At 41.1% G+C, this 20,567-nt stretch overlaps 1 protein-coding gene and 1 long non-coding RNA gene across 14 annotated transcripts in view; one reads left to right on the top strand and one right to left on the bottom strand.

The window, feature by feature from the left end:
* The window catches only part of GLIS3 (GLIS family zinc finger 3), a 195,752-nt gene extending 181,580 nt beyond the window's left edge, over positions 1-14,172 (bottom strand). For 8 of the 13 annotated variants that reach the window (XR_014576784.1, XM_083817774.1, XM_083817764.1 and 5 more), the window contains exons 1-2: positions 13,986-14,141; positions 8,019-8,500 (exon numbers count right to left, since the gene is read on the bottom strand). Coding sequence is in view for 11 of the 13 variants with exons in the window: in XM_083817774.1 (XP_083673900.1) it covers positions 8,019-8,403 (385 nt within the window). In the remaining 2 variants the exon portion in view is untranslated. Of the gene's footprint in view, positions 1-8,018; positions 8,501-12,385; positions 13,952-13,985 lie in introns of those variants that run through there. The other 5 variants (XM_083817771.1, XM_083817768.1, XM_083817769.1 and 2 more) reach the window with 5 other exon arrangements.
* A 401-nt stretch (positions 14,173-14,573) lies between these two features.
* Positions 14,574-19,858, top strand: LOC310889768. The gene is made up of 2 exons (XR_014576785.1): positions 14,574-16,838; positions 17,240-19,858. It is a non-coding gene; the product is annotated as an uncharacterized lncRNA (long non-coding RNA).
* The last annotated feature ends 709 nt before the right edge of the window (positions 19,859-20,567 follow it).

Raw genomic sequence — 20,567 nt, 5'->3', positions numbered from 1 at the left:
CCTGTAACACTCCACCAAAACCACTACTACCTCCTAGAACTGAGGAGTTCTGAGTTCTGTGCTGAAACACAGAACTTACACCACATTACCATCAATCAACAGTTTTGCTGGTGACAGTCAATAGTTACTATTTTGCCATCACTCTGTTTACCCAACAAGTTTGTCATGGGAAATAAAAGATGAAAACCACATTTGACTGCTGTGGTTCATACCAATTCTGTACAAAAGACTGCACCAGGCATGTCATGGCAGTATATTTGCTCTGGTGTCTTACACTCTCTAGCGCATTAAAGATGTTTTGTTGGTTTCAGAGAGAATAATGCCCTGAAGTACATATTCACTTTAGACATTTATATCACACCCATCACGATGTTTTATATTTTCATCCCTGCCATCGTGACTTGCATTCCAATAATGCCAGAGGATGCAGTAGTGGTTGTGTCTGTCACTGGGCTAACATGGCCATCACTGGGAATCCAAAAAGAGAAAAGAGACGAAAGGGGAGAGGGGGAATAGCAGGACATGAAGGTAAAATGGCACACAACAGTCCAAGAAGCTCCAGCAACAAGCACTGCAGCGGAGACCAGGAAAAAATAAAATCTGGCATGCTTATGCAAATGCCAAGTTTTGACAATAACATCAACTGAGCCATGTTTTCACATCAGGATCTCAGCATTCCTCACCATGTCCCATCTGTTGCACCCAATACATATTGAGCTGGCATCTGAAGTCTGATGAAAGGACGACCTACACTCTTATATTTCACACTGAAGGGCATGATCCAGTAACTCAAGTAGAAAGTCACATGCAATTCCTGCAAGCAGCTCACTGGCATGAGGTGAATTTTACCCTGGAAGTGATAGGTGGTACAGAAATGCAGACAAAGGAGAATGTGCATGCTATTTATAACCCAGTGAGAAACAGGTCAGATACACTTTAAGACAGTTTATTGTGCAAGCTAAGACAAAGTTCAAACATGTCAACATGGACTTTCAAAAAGTCATACTACTTTCCCTAGCTCTGTTGAACTCTGAGGCAGAACTAATTATCAAACTTAGACGCAGAAACACCAGCAATAAGTAAAACAGAGAATAAAAGAACCTCATCAGAGTGGACAACTACTCCCACTGTTATTCTCAGAAAAAAAATATATCATTCCAATGTTTACAACTGTGTGAGAATGCTAAAAGTAAAAAGAAGTCTAATTTTGCACTTTAGGTACTGAACAGATGTCAGAAGAGCAGCTTCTCTTTACATTGTTTCCTGGATGAGAGGGGTAGGAGAGAGCAGTTAAAACAAAGCAGGCAATCCACATGTTTCCTGTTCACCAGCATCAAAGAGGTGTGCAGCAGTGAGGACCAAATGAAGGAGAGAAGAAAGGAGATGCTATGTTCCTCAAAGAGTCACCCTCTCAAGAAGGTAGGTGCCACCTGATTTTGTCCATTGGGAATTTTTCTCAGGACATGCAATTTATATCAAAGGCATACTGAGATCTCCACCAGAAGCTGCAAGTGTAGTGTAGCCTTCCCCATCCAGCTTGCCCCTGCTTTCTTTGTAGCCTTCCAGCTGGAGAGACTCTTTGGATGCTATTAAGAACAGCAAGCTGTCACAGTGAAAGCAGGTGTCATAAAGCTGATGATAAATACAGTCCATCACCTTCAGTTGGCTTGTTCCAGCTTGAAAGAATAATATTTTGTCTAAGAAAATTATAATATGTGACCTACCCCTTAGTGTACCCTTTCACTATATTTTTCGTTGTATTTTAGGTAGCTGCAATTCACTTTAAAGCATACTGTCCAAGCCCACAAAGCACAGGATAAAAGTAGAAGAGTAGTTACATTAAACTCTTAACACAGAATGGGTAAGTGTTGGCAATATGCCTAATACTCTTGAGGGATTTTACAGCTCCTGTGTAAAGTTGATCCCTTCTGGCATTAAGCCTAACACTCTCCAGGGAATTTTTGTAAGTTGCCTCAGGCCTTTATAACACATTGTCCAATATGCATTTTGATATCACTAACTATTTTCATTTTCTTCAGTATTTTCTTCTTAAAAAAAAAAAAAAGTTTTGAATGGTTAAGATAGAGACTCTAAAAGTACAGAGTCAAAGTCACTGTAAATTGCCTGAACACCATTTGTGTTCAGGAGTTAAGCCATGGCTGAAACATGAGAGATGGAAAAATAAAACAAATAAATCTGCAACAACCACTCCAAAGGTATGTCTTGCTATAGGAATCTATATACCGCCTTTTACATTAAAATGAAAGAAACCTCTTGTATATCCTATAAAGGCATGCCAAGATCCACAGAGAACCTCCTCAAACACAAGCAGAATTGCAATCAGTCTCTTCATCCCACCCCTAAAACTAGTTCATGAATTAAACTTGAGGACTCTCACATCCTCATCTATGCCATTTTGGAAACTCCTGGTCAGGACAGAAGAATCCATCAAGGCCCATCCCTGTTGGCTCAAGAATGGTTCTCCCCAACGATCACCAGAACTGCAATTAATGATTTCCTTGCCTTGATGGGCCTTGTGTTCCTTTTCAAGCATGTCAAGGCGACTGAAGTATATGCAAAGCTGGAAAATCTGTCATGCTGGATACAGCTAAGATCATTATCACTTAAACACCTTGCTGTACCTAAACATCGTCAATAAATAGGCTTAAAAACTGCTGAAAGTTGATTAAAGAAAACAGCTGAAAAAGAAAATAAGGCCTGAGTCAAGCTTTCTGCATAAGGAACTGCACAGAATACTGATGAACAACTTGTTTTCAGACTGCGCCAACTGACACATAAAAAAACAGTACTAGAGAGCAAAATAAGTATGTAGAAGAGATTTCAAGTGTGGCTCAAGCTGCTTACTGATTAACACTTCTGCACATAACAAGCCTGACAGACCTGTGTGGTTACTGTTCAAAAGTGAAACAAGGCTCTCTTGGCCACTGGAGACGAATAATCCTTCCTGACCAAGTTCACAGTTCTCACACAGCTTAGAAGTGCTGCAGCGGGTTCTCCTCACAGAAAGCAAAAAAAAATCCAACCAAACAAAAAACCAATAAAGAGCCCCCCCAACAACAACAACAAAACCACACACATGATTAAAAATAAACTGAAATATCAAAACAAAAAAACAGCCACAAGATTTAACATGTCTATCAATATTTCTAGGTTAAGGAAGAGTCCTAATGATCCTGTATAGGAAACATGAATTCTATCTTATCAGATATTTTACCAGGAAAAAAAAAATGTAGTTGCATTTGCAAGAAAACCATAATAGGAAATAAAATACACAAAGATTTTTCATCTAAAGGCAAACACAACTTTGTAGAAATCACAGAAATGGAAGATGACAACTGTCTTTATAATGGCCATAAAATGTACAGCAAAAGGGATCAATATATATCTGCATAAGTTTCTTTAATGGCTAGTTTCTTTAAATGCCAGTAAGCATTCTCTTTTACCTGCATATGTCCAGATTATCTTCCTCATGCCCCATCTTAAGTATTTTCATGTCAACTCTTCACAGCTATAACACAGCCTCAGTCACATACCCACACACTGAGTACAAAACAGTTTTGGTAGAGCAACCAGAGTGGAACAAAAGGCCAGACTGACTTCCAAGGCTTGGACTATGCATGAAGCATCATCTGCTGCTAGAGAGAAAGGGGCAAAAGGGAGTGGCTATGGCTGCCATGTCTGAGAGCTGCTTGTAACTTCTAGAAAGTCTTGCCAGATATAACAGGTCAAACCACAAACATGTAAAGAAAGAAGACCAAAAGCCATGATGACATGCTGCCACCCCACTTCCTGTGTCCTTGTGGGACCTCTCCACCAGGTTATGGGAACACTGGCTGGAGGTGGAGCAGCTACACCACCTCCATGAACAGTAAGCACCTCACTGGAGAATTCCTACCACAGTGGAAATTCTCTATCAGGCAGATTTGAGTAGCTTTAAGACTGCGGTGTATTGTCTAACATGACAGGAAAATCTACTACTAAGCCTCAAATAAGCTTCCATAAATATCTATGTATGATCACAGTGTTTCAGACCAAGGATCCAGCTCCCCCAGGACCTGACCCTCCTCTGTCCCCAGTGGACCCTACTAGGTAATGCTGAGGGAAAAAGATAAGCTTTCCTTTTCAGCAGCCAACTCCAGTAACTACCTAAATCAGCAGCAATGTGTTTGTTTTTAATACCTCTTGATGGAGTTCAAAAACATACAATTTCATTCCCAGAGTAAGAGAAAGCAGGTACAGGTGTTGAACATGTTGGCAGTCAGAAAATGTGTTATTTTCCAAAAGATTTGAGATTTTTATTAGTATGTTAGACACAACAGCACTCAGGATGTGCCTGAACATCCTCCAGCTCATGCTCACAAAATTGTTGTCCATACAGATGAGTGAAAAAGACAAGCAATAAGAACAGCTACTAGATTTTCTAGAAGATGAAATACTACTCAGATATGCGTATTCAGAGCAGATAAGCTAAGTAATACATCTTTGAATAAATAACATTGTCTGGGCATCATTACATTTAAAGGGCAGTTCTAATGTGAACCACCTGAAGATCAGACTTTCTTTTCAAATTTACATTATTAACAGAACATGCAGTAGAAAGCTAGAATTTTTTTGGTATAGTTTTTCATTACAAGACCTCTCAAAAGATCTTCTTCATTGAAAAGAGAAGCTGAAGACAAATGCTGACCACATTTCAGTCTTCTGTCTTCCTTTGCTGTTCTCAAACGTTTCTGCTCGTTTTTACCTGATGTCTCTCCAATTCTTTTTCACCATAGCAGCTAGTGTCAATAGAGATCTGCTTTCAAAGTCTGAGTAAACCTATAATGTGTGGAAGCAATTATTCACGAAAAGTGGTCAAATAGACATACCAAATGTAATGAGACACTGTAGATTTCGAACGTCAAATACGTGTACTGTTATGCTTGCAGTTTGCGCCTAATTTCTATGTGAAAATACCTAATTTGGGAAGACAAAAGTGTACATTCTTAGCAACAAAAACAATTTACTCTCACATTTTTCTGTACTGAAAAAAAAATCCACCATTATACTATTTTCTTTTTTGGACACACAAAACAGTACTAGAATGCACATCATACATTCAGTACCACACAGGAAGTAAAACAGTTGAAGTCAGAGACGTACACAAGTGCCTGTCAAGACTTGCTTTTTTTCTCCACTGTGAGAAAACACAGTGTGCTCTAGGTTCTTGTCATGCACAGAAGTGTAACAGTTTCTGTTCATGTGACTTGAGGTGGCAACCTTTCTAAAAATCCTTTTCTTTCGAAGCTTTGCATCCTTATACAAGATAAAGATAGTCTTCATGCAAATAAAAGATTCTCAACATGTTGCTGAGAGCATGTTGCACTTACTGTACGTTATTACTGTTCTCTTTCTACACTCAGCACCACCTCCTGTCAAAAAAAACTCCATAGAAAACAAGGCACATACTTGCACACAATATTCTGTTCTTTCCTTTACCCCAAACTGAAGCTCATGGTCTTTTTAAAAATGGTTTATCCATTACTGAAAGAGAGCAGGAAAGCTATTTGCCAACATCAAAAAGTCATTTTTCTTGGTGTATCTTGCTGCTTGTATTAGTCCATATATTTTAAAGTTAAAAAAGAAAAACAAAAAAACCATCTCTGAATAGTGCAAACCTCTACACTGATACCAAGACAACTGTAAAAGGAAAACTATTGTCTTCCTGAGAAAAAACTTTAACTGAAATAAATACCTATCAAAACACATTGCCCTCTAAGTACCAGCCACTAGTAAAGGACAAAAAAAAGACCTGCACAGGCATAAGTTACATAAATAGTTTTAGAGGTTTATAGTCTTATTTATAAACTTTATGCAGCATATCAGTGTCTTAGAAAATTATGTGGATGCAGCTAAGTGTATGAGACTTAGTTCTTCTATGGTATATATGTTCCCAGAACACATAATCTTTAACTTCCTAAGCAGGCCTGTTAATAAAAAGAACATTAAAGCAGGAGGAATTACTAATCCCAATCAAGAGAAACAGAATCCGAAGTCCATGGTACCTGAAGCCCATAGTATCTTCTTCCATGGTAACTTATCTTCTTGCACTTCGTAGAGTTCCTACTATTCTATAAATTCTCAAAAATCAAACTACAACATATTCTCACGTGGGATAAACTGATTTTACAAGTTAAATACTTCAACATCTGCTTGATGAAGGAAAAGGCACTGAAAAGAAAGAAGGTAGACAAGAGGATACAGTAAAGGGCTCTGCGGCCATTCACTAGCCATCCTATATTGCCTGATTACAGAATAAATATCCAAAGCATGCTTTTGGAAAGACAAGCATGTGTATATGTTAGTGTCGTCCATGTTCTTTATCTCCTAATGTCTTCCCTTACATTCTTCATTTATTTTGCAATTGTCACTGTCTGTTGCCTTTCCAGTTACTTGATTCCAAAATGTCTAACCAGCACTGTTTATACATAAGCTTCCCTGATGCCAGCCCTTCCACCAGAATCACTGTTTGCTGTGATTCAAAATTGCAGACTGCTTTACATACACAGTAGGTGAGTGGGCCAAGGAACAAAGATGGAAATGACAGACAGGAACACCATGGTCAGGCAGAGCAGATCCAAATCCCCAGATGCCAAGGACAATAAACTAGGTGACCCTCTCTTCGCCATGTGATGCTCTCTGGAAGACATACAGCTGGCGGAGCAGCTGCTATGTAAGTTGTTTTAGAGATCCCTGAATGGATCTATTATATTTAAGTAAATAATTTCGAACAGAGCAGGAACCAAGCTCTACCTGTAGTGACAGAGAAAAACTTTCCTCCAGAGCTCTTCATGTGAGGAGCCCGCCTCTCCTTGTTGCCAATAGCAGAAGGTTGAAGCTAGATGGTGTAAATAACACCCACCACCAACAGCAAAGCAAGCAACAGACGATCAATCTCAGAGGTCACCCAATGAATATGTATATGCACTACTACAGGCCTGACTCAGCAGAGCACTCAAGCATGCAGTTAACTTTCAACTTGTTCTGAAATACTGGTGGCTTCAAGCCTGCATGCCTTGCTGTAGAGGGTTGGACTTACTAAATTTTCTAAGCAGAGTAATGAAGGAAAAAGGAAAACCTAGAGAAGCAACAGACTTGGAATAAAACAAGAAATCTGTCTCCTTTTCTGTACTTGCACTTAGATATAAATCCAAGCTTTTCCTGGTATTTTAAAACATTTAATTCCTTTCTATCCATTAAATCCTCAGGTCTACGTACCAAAATTCCTCAAAAATAGCGTCCTGAATTTAGCTTGGCCAGAATCAATAATTACTGAAACCTTAAAATTCTCTTCTAACTTCATAGACCGAAGAGCAGACAATCGAGTAATTTCTGATATAATCTGATATAATTCTGAATAATCTCTGATGCACAACCACTTACCCAAAGAGGATCTGCATCCAAATCTTGTAAGAGCTATGCATCATTATTTTCCACAGCACACACTGTGGTTCCAGAAATTGAATTGAAAATCTAAGGTTGAGACATGCTCCAAGGTGCTTTACAGCTTGCCCTGCCTAAGCACTCTAAAATCTATGACTACATTGCTGCTTTCATCAGTAAGCAGCTGTTAGTCACCAACGGAAAGCTGTACTCATACATCCAAGATGGAATATTTCTGATAGCACTCACAAAATTCTGGCTCTACAGAGCACAAAACAACTATTTGGATTTGTTGAGTTAGGTTAGGAAAGCAAAGTCAGACCACACTGTTTATAAAGAATCTTAGGACAGCTCCGGGAGTATGAGCAACTGCTGTAAATTACAAAGCCCTTGGAAAAAATCAAGTGATTAATTACTTTAGCTGAAAATAGCAAAACATTCTGTTTCAGTATCTCCTCTGTTGTAGTAAAATAGTCGTAAAGAAGAGACTGGATTTACTGAAACCAATACCATCTAGCTATGTGATACTGGAGAAGAAATGCCATTACTAAAAGCAATATAAAAAGGAGTTTTACCTTTACCTGTGCATGGGGAGAACGTGTTTCCAAATTCTTGCTGTTTTGGCTTTAAGGATTGTGGGGCTGGCAGTTCTGGGGGCTGCAGGACTTCAAATAAAGGCTTCCCATTTGTAACCACTTGTCTTCTGGGACTTAGAGCGGGCAGGTGAATGGTACTGTCAATGATGTTGCTCTGAGGAGCTACCCCTCCTCCTAGGGGCATCTTTAAGTGTAGGCTGGCAGAAAAGTTTCCAATAGCTGGGCTTGTGCTGCTGCTATCTGAAGATACGCGGGGAGTTCCTGCATGAACTCTGATAGGTGGGATCTGCTGTCCACTGATCATCCCAGGTCCATGAGAAATACCTGTTGACCGATGGCTCATACTGCATGACCTCCCATTCATTTTTAAGCAGTTAATGAAATCAAAGCGTGTTTTTACAGACCCACAGCTATGACTGATATCAATCCAAAGTCAGTAAGTAATCCATTCTGTATTACACCTGTTAAAATAAATAAATAAATATATAAATAAAAATAATTTATGTTTTAGTAAATAATGCATAAAAGACAGGTCTGCCTGTGGCTGTTAACTCGGTGACATCACCGGTTACAAGCAACCATGTACAAGTGCTACATGGCCTGTCAGGGAGAGAGAACAAAACCAAGCAATGACTCACAGCTCCAATGTGGAGAGAACCTGCCCCTTCAAAAGCTGAAGTTTGGAATAAGGTCAGCTGCCTTCACATTAGCTAAACCAGCCATGAAATGAAGTGAATGCTGAGCAACTGAAAGAATGCAGCCAGGAGTGAAAAGACTCTCTGATAGGGCATCGTTTTTAGGATGAACAGGGATATCTCCCCTTTTCCTGCCACCTCCTCGGTCTATTAATTAAAATGGTGCTGAAAAGCAAACACAGCAGGGAAGCACCACACCGATGCAGACAAAACAGGAAAGAGATGCCAGTTCACATCCTAAAGGATGTACACGCAACAAAAAGGAGAAGAAAAAACAAAACCATAGAAATGCCTCTTTGGACCTTCCAACACTGGTGGGGCTTCACTGTAGAAAACTATTACAAGAAAGCACAGCGCAACAGTATTTGTGAATGTAACTACAAAAGTGGATGCCCACTGTAAACCTACAGATATGCTGTAACAGATATCATTATACAGTGGCAAATTTTCATGGTCATCTTTTGATTATGGCAATAATTTTGGAACTCTGACTTTCCACAAAGACACTTTTGTCACTTAAGTTTTCCTGTTACTTCAATCTTAGAAGAAAAGACCAGTAAACGTTTTGAGTGATCATCTCAGACATGACCTATGCCACAGCAGAATCAACTAGATCTAAACATTACCTGATATAAAAAAGATTTTGTAGACAAAAGCTGTACTTGTCAGTGTAAATCACTATGCTAAGGTATCACACAGATGGGGAAATTTCAGCCACAGCTCAGCTGAATAGCATATGCCCAACTTTCATCACTAGGTTTGTATGTTTAACATTAAGCACATGTTTAAGTAGTTTTTTCAGTCATGGACTCTGTGCCTAATTGACTTGTTCAGACATCCAAATTGACAGAAATAAAACTGAAATTCATCTCCAATTATGGTCTTCATTCATGTATACAGTGAGGTTTTAATTAAGTATTATGACCTTGCTGCAGCAAAACATTGAACTATAACTTTTATCTTCAGCACATGAGGTTTTCAGCATTGAAGCTAGTAAAGTTACGATCACTATATTCATGATCAAAGTTTGTGTAGAACCTTCAGGCTTAACTCTTGGATTACTATGTCCCAATTTCCTCCCTCTGTGAACTGCCAAAAAAAAAAAAAAAGAACATCAAATATGCCTATTTTGCAAAACTGCATTCGTATCACACCTCCAGACTAGAGTAAAAGCCATCTAAGTGACTGTACACATGCATAGATAGCATTGATACTCACATACACACGCTATAGTTTAAACTCACTAACAATGAAAGGTCTAAGCATATTACCTTCAAAGACAAGAGCAATATTATGACTGACATTAGTAAGAGAGGGATGCTCTAACCACACTGGTTTGGTCACAAAAGATGTGTTTAAAATACTATTTTTATTGTTATATTTTTATATTATGGGAATAAAAATTGTAAAGAACACCAATTAAAAGCAATATTATTTATTGTCATGCCTTGCTGAAGCACAAATCATTCTTTGCAATTCAACCAAGGACAGGCAGATCTGAATGTTCTTAAATCCTCAGTTTGTTTTAAAAGCAGAATGTACCTTGTCCTAGCACAGGTGACTAGTTCCTTAGAAAAGGAAACACAAACAAAGGCAGTTGTTTTGCTGGTAAGGCTATATACCATGGCACTATAAATCGGCTAAAGATAACAATCATTCTGGTCTGTAATCCCTGTCTGTGAAAAGAACTAGTATAATCAAGAAAAGATTACACATGACAAACGCATTAGCTTTACTCAGTAAAAGCGTCTTTAGTTTAATCAACAGAAGTATACACAGTTTACACAGACCAACCAGCTCAGGCAAAATCCAGGTCAAAGCTGGTTGGTCTCCTTACTGTTCTTCTCCTACAGTAACTGTATTTTACAATGAGTAACACTGTTCCATATTGTCTTTGCCTCACTTTTATCACTGAATACTGCTGTTTTTTTCACACTTGAAGAAAAGGCCTCTGGGCCTGTAATTTCTTTCTTAAGGCCAGTAAAGACATATTTTGAACCAAATGACCTGAAACTGCACACAAAACAACCTTTATTCTTTTTATGGATGAAAGCAGAAACAAGTTATTTCTCTACGATTTCTTTGCCAATTTATCTCTCTGATTCCATCATGAAGATGTGTAACATTACATTAACATGAAAATTGGCACTTTCTTTCTTTAAAACATTAAAGCACCTTGGAGAGTGTTACTTTTCTCATCTTTTTTGAATTATTATTTTGTTGTACCTTTAGTATTATTTACTTGTTCACAAGTGCCCTTTCATTAATTTGATTTGTTTAGTATCAGCTTCCGTCAAAATGACATTCTTATATCAAAGTCAGTGGCTAAACTGCACTGAAGCATATGTAACTAACTAAAAGCCAATCAGATGGTAATTAAATTCTAAAAGTCTAGATGACTTTTACATCATAAATAGCTCCTGATTTTAGACACTTAAAAAAGTAAAAAGACATGATAAGCTTCTAACCATAGTGATCTTAGAAGTTGTAGGAATATTGCATCAGATACTGTTGCTTATTTACCTTACCCTTAGAAATTCTGTAAAGGGTTGAAACTTACATATAATAAATTAAGAACACAAAAATACCAAAGAAAAGAATACTATCCTGAGACTAAACAGTTGTGCCAGACAAATTCTTTTGCTGTACCAAAGCACTTTACAAGCACTTGCTACCTTTCAATGAAATATTTCTCTCCATCAATGAGACATCACAGTGCCCTTTCCTACTTGCTCTGATGTCAAAGGAAATACATTTAGATCCACTGCTTCTGAAGTCTCTTTTTGTAAACTGACATTACTCAAAGCTCTATGACTCTGCATCTATCAATAACAGCATGACAACACAGTTACTCAAAATCCATAACAATGATTCATAAATTCACTTTCAGAAAACCATGTAGTAAAATTTAAATTCAAGCTGAATCTCTGGAAAATGTGAGTACTAATCCTTCAGAAAGGAAAACAAAAGATGAATTCACAAGCCTTTGCCTGCAGCACAGTATGCCATTTAGTCTGCTCTTACAGTGCAGTTTTGAAAAGTGCTGGTTTATCACTCAACCCACTGAAGTAAGAGGTAATACGCCGTTCGGTTTCAGTAAGTGCTGAATTAGCCCACTGCAGACATCAGTTTAAGAAGCTGTAATTCATCTAGCTCAGGAGACACTTTCACTGTTTGATTAGGTGGTGTTTATCAGACACGGGCACTTTTCACATCAGGTATCAAGCACTATCAAAGTATCAAGCACTAACAAAAAAGGCTGAAGGACAATGCACCACGCAGTCCCTCCCTCATACTCTTCCACTGGAGACCCTTACCTCACCTCCACAGCAGCTACCATGACAGCAGACACATGGCATCACCCCTTCGTGCACCTGGACCATGCGCTGCAGGACTGCAAGCGCTGTCTTCACCTCACCAAGACCAGCGACGGCCTCTCTCCAGCATCCCCCCGCCCCATCTCGGCACTGGTCCAGAGGAGGGCTCCAGAAAGGGGGTGCCCCACCTCAGCCTTGCTGACTGCCCCTTGTCTACAGAAACTGGGCCCTGGAAGCTGCTGTGTATCACAGCTGCTTGTGAAAAGCACTCACCCCGACAGAAGCTCCACAGCCACTGGCTTAACAACTTGTCTTCTAGAAAATACACACTCACCAAATGAAGTGCTGGTTTGACACCTTCTGCACAGGTATCTGGCTACAGTTCAGAAACCAAAAAAGGTAACGATGGGTTCCTTTTCCTTTTCCTTTCCAAGGGAAGGAGATTTAACTAGGGAAAAAAGAACTAAACTTAGAGCTTGGAACTCAGCTTGGAACAATACGCAGATCAGGAACCACAACTGCAATAAAGGAAGATGATGAGGCTTCAAAACTGAAGCTACAAAATACAGTTTCCACACAATTTATAGAATCTTTTCCCTACTCTCCATGCAAGCCTGCATCTCAGAAGCCATGCACTACTGAGAACAGTAAGTACCTTACATTAGCATCCACTGTTTTGGTCATTTGTGTCCTTGTCACGACACCTGCACTTTCGGACTACCACAGGGGCCTGGATTCCAAACTGCAGTACCCTGATGATACCACATTTTTGTTAAGCCCAGGTTGTCATCCAAGAAAAATGATGGAAGGGTCATACAGTCTCCAGGTTTCTGGTTCTCCACTGTCAGCAGAAAGCGTTCTTGAAATGACATCAATAAGCAAGGCACATGAAAGTAAGAGGAGGTCCTCTACAGCACTGTAAGACAACCAGCCTCCAAACACAACTGAGTTTCTCAGAGCTCATGTAATAAATACACTAATTACTTATTACTTCCATCACTATAATTCCTGGGAAGATTAGTCACAGAAAGGAATGCCTTTGTGCAAGGGACTGTACAAACATAGCACAGAATGCAGCCACCAGTACTGCTGCGACTGCCATCAGAACAGCAGCCGTTATCAGTAGACAGGATGATGTATATCCTCGTGTAGACAGGACCCAGAATTTTTACCGCTCTGCCAGAAAAATCTCCTCAGGTTTTTATGGTGGTAATTAGGATCTCCTCAGACTTTTCTCCGCTAGGACTGAGAGTGACAGGGCTGTGCCGCCGCAAGTGGTTGCTACAGCCGAACAGCAGGAGCTTTCCAGGAGTAGCGTTCTTCTCACTAGGGTGAGCTACAAACTTCAGGCGAGCTGACAGAGAAACCCAGCACAACCTGGGAGCAGCGAGCACTGTCTGAGGCGTGCTTTCGGAACTGCTGCTGATAGCTGCAGCAGGTGTGAGCATGAGCAGGAGACGGGGAGCGACCGACGGTGTCCCCATGGGAGGCAGGGACAGCAGCCACAGGGCCAGAGGCACCTGCCCTGATACCCCGCTGCCGCCACCACGCGCTGCCACGGGCAGATATCCCATCAAATGCCCACCACCACCCGTATCTCACCCACACGCCTCACCGCTGAAACTGGAGCAGCCTCAGCCCGGGCCAAAACCCGACCGGGGCTCTGAGGAGAAGAGGGCACGGCTGAAAGCCGCGAAGCCCAAGGAGCCGCGGTGACCGGCCGCACGCAGGCCCTCAGACAAGGCAGAGCTGTCACCTCGCCGGGCACTGTCCGCGGGACGCCCGGCCCCGGACCAGCCCCCGCCGCGGGGGTCTCTGCATCGGGTCCTCGCCTCGCCCCCCGCGCCCCGCCGTCCCCGCTGCCCCCGCTCTGCTCCGCGCCGCCGGCGGGTCGAGCTCGCCCGCCGCCCGCCGCCGCCTCCCCCGACCGGTACCTATCTCCGCTTATTCACCCGCGGGATGACCCGTCTCTCCCGGGAGGCTGTCTGGCTGGCTGTGCCGTCCTGCCAGACGGCGCTGCGCCCTCATCTCCACGGCATGCGGGCTGGTCAGCGCGGTGAGTAACGGCCAAGTAACTTCACCGCCGCCGCCGCATTTGTTTTGCTTTTTCTCCCCCAACAACTTCCCCCCCCCCCCCCCCCCGCCCCCACTCCCGCCCGGCTCTGACGCGGCGGCCGGGAGCTGCCGACTCAACCTCTCCCGGCGGCGGCGGCGGTGGGGCCGAGCCCCCGCCGGGGGGCCGGGGGCAGGCGGGACGGGGCCCGGCCGGGCCGCGCACGCCCCGCCGCGCTCACCTCCCGCCTCCCCCGCCTGCAGCGAGCAGCTCCCCGCGGAGCCCGGCCGGGCCGTGCCGGCGCTGTCATGTGCCCGCCGGCCCCGCCGTTAACCCTTGCCGCCGCCATTTCGGGCGGTGATGGGGCTCTGCGGGGGATGGAGGGGATGGGGGGCCGGGGGGTGGAGGTGGTCGCACGCGGGGGCCGGCGTGGGGCTGAAGGGCTGCTGCCCATGGGGCGGATGGGGGGTGTTTAGGAGGTCTCTAGGGGCTGCAGGACGGCTGGAGAGGTTCTGGGAGCTGCATGGGGCTGTGTGGTGCTGTAAGGAGGGGTGAGTGGGGACTTGCTGTGGGGTCTGGAGGGGCTGGGGAGGAGGTGAGGGAAGGGGACAGCACCACTGGGGTGGGAAGGAGAATCAAGTGGCTGGATACCTGTCGACAGTCTCCTGGGTGCTTTTTAGAAATGTGGTGTGAAGGCAGCTCTTCTGTCTTATAAGATGGGGGTCCTGCTTGGAAACACTAGAGACTGGACTAGCAATGGGATAAAGAAAAGCTGAAAGGAAAGTATTCAGGCAGGTCTGCTGCATTTATCCCCTCACCCAGAAAGGTTCCCAGGGTGATGCAGACTCGAGGTGCTTGACCTCGTCTCCCACAGATGGAGGGAACGGCCCAGGAACTGAAACTTCTGCCCTCACTATGGTCAGTTTTATTTAATTGCTGTAACTGGGGAATTGGGAGCATAACTGAGGTGAAGATGAGTCGCTGGAAAGCCAGGCTCAGAGAGCAGCAAATCGTCTGATGACTCCCTCATCTAGGCCTAGTGGTGGGACGTCCTGTCAGCAGTGGAGTCCTGGAGGAAGGGCACCCACCTGCATGTGTGGTCACCGGGAGAGTGCAGCAGGCTCAGGCCCTGTATGCAAAGCAGGATCAGCCCAGCACATAGATAAGGTGTTAATCACAGTTCTCCAAGTCCCAGAGAGTGTCATTGTGGCTGTCCTGATCATTTCTTCCAGGGAGAATGGGAGCCTGCAGCTCTGCTTGGCTTGTTTGCAAGGTATGATGAGGGTTTGTGTCAGGGTGCATGCAGATCACTGGGCTGCTCAAGGCCAGCCTTGAGTTCCTTGGCTGGATAAGCTCTTCTGAGCCAAAGTTTTTTTGCTGTTCACTCACATTACACCAAATTAATGCAAATATGAACTTGATAAGAAGACAACAGCATACACTCTTTACACAGCCAGAGTACATAGAGAAAATGTCGAGGCTTCAGGCTTTCTCATAGGGTGACAATGTTGTGCGATCTCTTTGTTTCTATGTGTATGGCTGCTTAGGTAGTGATTGAGTAAGTTCTAAATAAAATAACTATATACAGCATATACAGGTTATTGAAAAAAAAAAGAAAAAAAAAAGAAAAAGAAAAAAAAGAGGAAGCTGTGCCTGACTTTTAAAAGCTTATTAAAAGCACTTACAAAGGAAGAAGGGGTCTTTACCACCTGAAAGCAGAGAATGTATATGCAAGCCAAGCAAATTAAAATATCCCATGTTGTTTACTGTCTCATGGTACCACAGGACAGAATTTTCCATGCAACTACATTTTAGTTAGAATTCATCACTAAAAATTTCAGGGGTTATCCCTGGACTGATGTGGGAGCCATTGTAATGATAATGGTAGACTCACATTGCAAATGACTGATATAGGTTTATTCAACAGCAACAACAAAAACATTAAAAAAGGAAGTCTTCAATATTCATATTTTAGTTGAAAGTTACCAAAACAACTAAATAAACAAATTGCTTTAAATAAATTTCTTTAAGTAAACACTGAGGATGTTATCAAAAACAAAACCTGACATCCATAAAAATCTTCTTCCATTCTTGAGTCATTCCTGTCTGTGAGAGGTAAATTGTCAGTTCTTCAGTGAAAAAAATTGATGGATCCTAGCCATGTAACACCTTGTGAAACACATCATGTAAAACAGAAGGAACATGCGGTCTTTACATGCAGGAAGAGATAGTTTTAGCTGTTGTCATTGAAGCCTGATGAGAAGTGTGTTGAGCAGGGAACAAAGATGCCGGTGAAGATCTCATATTACCAAAATTAATATTAGGTAATTCAAATTTTAAAATCTTCCTTAGTTTTGTGGGTATTGGAGAATCTAGTAAACTTTATGCAGTATAAACCAGATAAGGCTACTAAGTATAGTAAAGGAGCACATCCAATCTTAGTGGGCAGCAACACTGCGTATTTTCATAAAGATCTGTCAGTATATGCCCATATTCATTTCATACAGGAAACATACTTCTTTAAGATGAAAAGGCTATGCATTATTCCTCCAGAAAACTGCTTTTTTTATTACATGAAACTAATCTTTCTCCATTGCAAGTTTTCTCCTCTCTAGCTCGATCCATGTATCCAATGGAGTTGGTGTATTCAGAAAAGGATACATTATAGTTTACATCTGAATCCCTTGTGAACTCAGGCCATCACCCAGCCAAGACCAAACTGTGGTTTCCTGAGGTAAAACAGTTTTTTGTCACTTTATTCCCAAGAGAAATTTTATTAGTTCAGTAAAATTGTATAGTTTTCTCTTAAGGAAATGTGTAGTTACATGCTATATGAGGGTATACTGGGCCTTTAAATTAAGCTTTCAGTTTAGAAACTGTCAAACACAGAAGCATTTTTACAAACATTTTTCAAGAAAAAAGTGTGTTCTTCTTTTTGCCTGCCTCCTGCTTCCAACCCCCCAACCCCCACAGCTGTTGGGATAACACAGTTGCCCTCAGCTTCACTCTCCAGTCACTTTCTAAACTGATTATGGTTGCATAGTGCCATTGGGTGTGTTGACCAAAAGGGTGTTAGTACCAGTGCCAGAAAAGAAAGACAACTGTTCATATAAATCCTTCTATTCTTTGTTCTAGAGAAACACTGTCTCACTGGGTGAGCCCTGAAAGAAGATGGTGAGTGGCTAAAGACCTTTGAAAAGAGCTCACTCAACACAAGAGAGAAACTGCATGAAGAGAAGTTTATTTGTTTTGTTTACTGGCATTCTGGAGGGCTTTTTTAGTACAGGAATGACTCTCTGGCCAGTGAAGTGGAATTTATGGGAAGTCCAATTATTTCCTTCGGAGCTGGGGGAAAGCCATTCTTTCAGAAGGAATGGAGAGCAGGGATTGTGACAACCTGGGGATACAGCTGGTTTTAATTTTACTCATCTCACTCTTCTGTATACCAGCACCAGAAGAACTAAGTCCTTAGGAGAGAAAACTAGGTAAAAAGGTTACAAAACACAATAATTTTGTTTCATTTCTGTAGCAAGACTGAAAACCTGTTTTGGACACCAATACCTTGGACAGAGGGGTAGTCAATTTAACTGGAGGACAAGAACGTCTTTGAAAACAAAAAAAAAGAATCCAAGATAGTAGCTAGAATATTAGCTAGAATATGGCAACACATGCTACACTGCAATATGAAAAGATGTACTGAGAGCATTCAACTGACATTTAAAAATTTGTCTAAACTGGCGAGTGGAGCAAAAGCTGCCCATAGGATAAGTGTTTAAAAAATATTTACATTCTACTTATATCCTTAGAGAAACAGAATTTGACAAATCATGAGCTTCATTCACCTTTCATTCTGAAATGGACGAAACTTGTGCTGGTAAACAGGGTTCATTTAACTAAAATGTAGACCAATTATGTGTGATATGAGCATATGTGCAGAACTGTTTCAGAAGAATGCAGCAAAGTTATATAACAGCATGTGGTGATACAGTGTAACTGTTTATGTTCAGAAATTAGAATTATTAGGTGAAAATAATTTGCAGGGGAATTCTAGGTTCTACAGTGCATCTCAAGAAGATGGAAATCAGACTGATGAGTGGAATAAATTTCCGAACTCATAATAATCTGGTCAGAGAGAAGGCTTAGCACAAGCAAAGCAGTTCAGCTACCATAGATAACTATCAACATTTAAACAACACTTTTCACTATGCATTTAACAGGTGAAGAGAACAGAGGGCAGAGAACACAGTTGCCTGCGAATCTCAGTCTCAGTGCCCAAACAGAATCTGAAGTCAAACTGAATTTGACCTGGACCAATGTAACATATATTTGAATATAGTAAACTAAGCATGCCTAATTTCTATTCAGAGATTATAAGAGATTTCTGTATCAGGAGTTGGTATGACATCCATTCCATTCCCTACTGACATGACATCCATTTTCATTCATCTACTGATGACTGACACTGCTAGAAATAGCATTACTGATAGGCCATTAACCAGGGGTGAAGTAAGAAGCAAAGAAGGAAATTTCCCACAGTTCACCCAGAAACCTTAGAAGAAAATCCTGTGATAAAGTGGAACTACTGTTTGTTTGTCCTACAGTAAGATCTTCTGATATTAATAATGATTTCTTTCATAGGCCCCACCAATTGGAGATTGAACTGCTGATAAGTGCAATGTTGAAACTTGCTTTTCTTGTTTGTGAGAGTAAGCATTTTATTAATCACTTCTGTGGCATTTACATACCACTGCAATTTTTATCCTACTCTTGCTTCTGTGCCTCCCCACTTAAGCACTGGTTTTTAATGTTGCATTATATTGCCTATCGCATAATAGATACCTACGTGTATATAGTTTGCTTTCATCACTATATTATCTTAGGATTTCCACCCAAGGGACCAATGTAATTCAGAAAATACTAGTGGAAAACACATTAAAAGTTATGTCCTTAATCAACCAGTTGTTGAATGATTCAACCCAAACCTGCAACACACTCATTCATGGCTAGTCATGGAGACATCTGTTGCCTCTTTCCAGACAATGAATTTCTAGTGACAATGCTACACATGTAACAGAAAAGGGTTCATGGATGTTGCTTCTTCAAACCATTCTTCCAAATTCCATATCATCCTTTGGAAGAAGCAAGGTGACTGTTGGAGGCAGTCCCAGATCTTTAGAAAATCTGCCTGCTGACATCAGAAGAAAGTTCTTATGCTCCTTTCAGGCTCTAAGATGTGTGCAGTTTTGCCCATGTAGCATGGCTCTTGCCCCAGGCCACAGAAGGGAGAACAAGAGTGGGCCATCACTTCAGTAAATGTGTTTTAGAAGACTGGTCACCTTGCCTGTATTTAAACAAAATTAGCAGATGAAGACATGTGCACCATGTAAGTCAGCTAGGTCACTGCAATTAGTGATGTTTTATAATCCGGTCTGGTAGCCAAAATTTTTAAAAGCCCTTGTAGTTGTAAAATTAAAGAAAATTGGTGGCTTAGGGCTATGCAGATGTTTATATATATATATAAATATATATTGTCCAAACATTGCTAAACCCATATAAACTATATGTTGGCTCTGTTCCTTCTACCACATTTTCAAGAAATCAGTGAGACTGCCCTGTTTTCTTTGTTTAATGTGTGTCTGCCATGGCAAGATGTGCCATAGAAAAACAACATGAATAATTTGATGCTACTTTTTTTTCTTCAATTTTATATACAATTCTTGGTAAACACATTCTTGATAAATTAAAAGTCTAACATTTTCTTACGAAAATGCTTTTCTTTCTCAGAACTTGTTTCTCATTCCTTCTGCTTCTGCAGTTGCATATACTTCCTAAGAGTATTTCTCAACTTGTGGACAGATAAAAACTCCTGTGCTCTTTGCTGAAGTTGAATCAACATCCAGATACAAGGCTGGTCACACAAAACTCCCAGAATTTGCTGTATAGACTTATGTTAGATTTACAAAAAATCACCACTTGCTGGCTAGGTAGGTGTCAAAACAATCACTTTCCTGACTTCATTCAACGTTCATATTCCCAGCTGTGTTAATATAGATGTATACACATATCTTCCCATTTAATTAACCCTATAAGTATCTTAAAGTAGAGGGATAAAGTCAATTAGAAACTCATATTCATAGTCTTGCTTTGATTTTGTGTAAAACAGTACTAACAACCTATCTGTCTCACTTCTTACCCATTTGTAAAACAGACATAAAAACAGCTATGGTGATCTAGTACTAGAATATTTAGATTAATTCCTTTTTAATTTTGAATTCTAGCTGCAGTAAGTGTACATTGCATAACCAGCATGTAGCTATTGCTAATTCCCTATTATACTACTTTGTTCTTGTTAAAAGGATACTAAATAGAAAAAAAAGTAAAAACAGGTTACATGCTCCACTCTTGCTAGGGATACAAAGTGTCCTGTAAGTGATCAAAAATGTCCAATTGCACACAAATTTAT

The sequence above is a fragment of the Anser anser genome (genome assembly GCF_964211835.1).
Source record: "Anser anser genome assembly, chromosome: Z".
Taxonomy (NCBI): Eukaryota; Metazoa; Chordata; class Aves; order Anseriformes; family Anatidae; genus Anser; species Anser anser.
The sequence above is the reverse complement of the archived record's forward strand: the minus strand, read 5'-3'. Positions and strand labels throughout refer to the sequence as shown.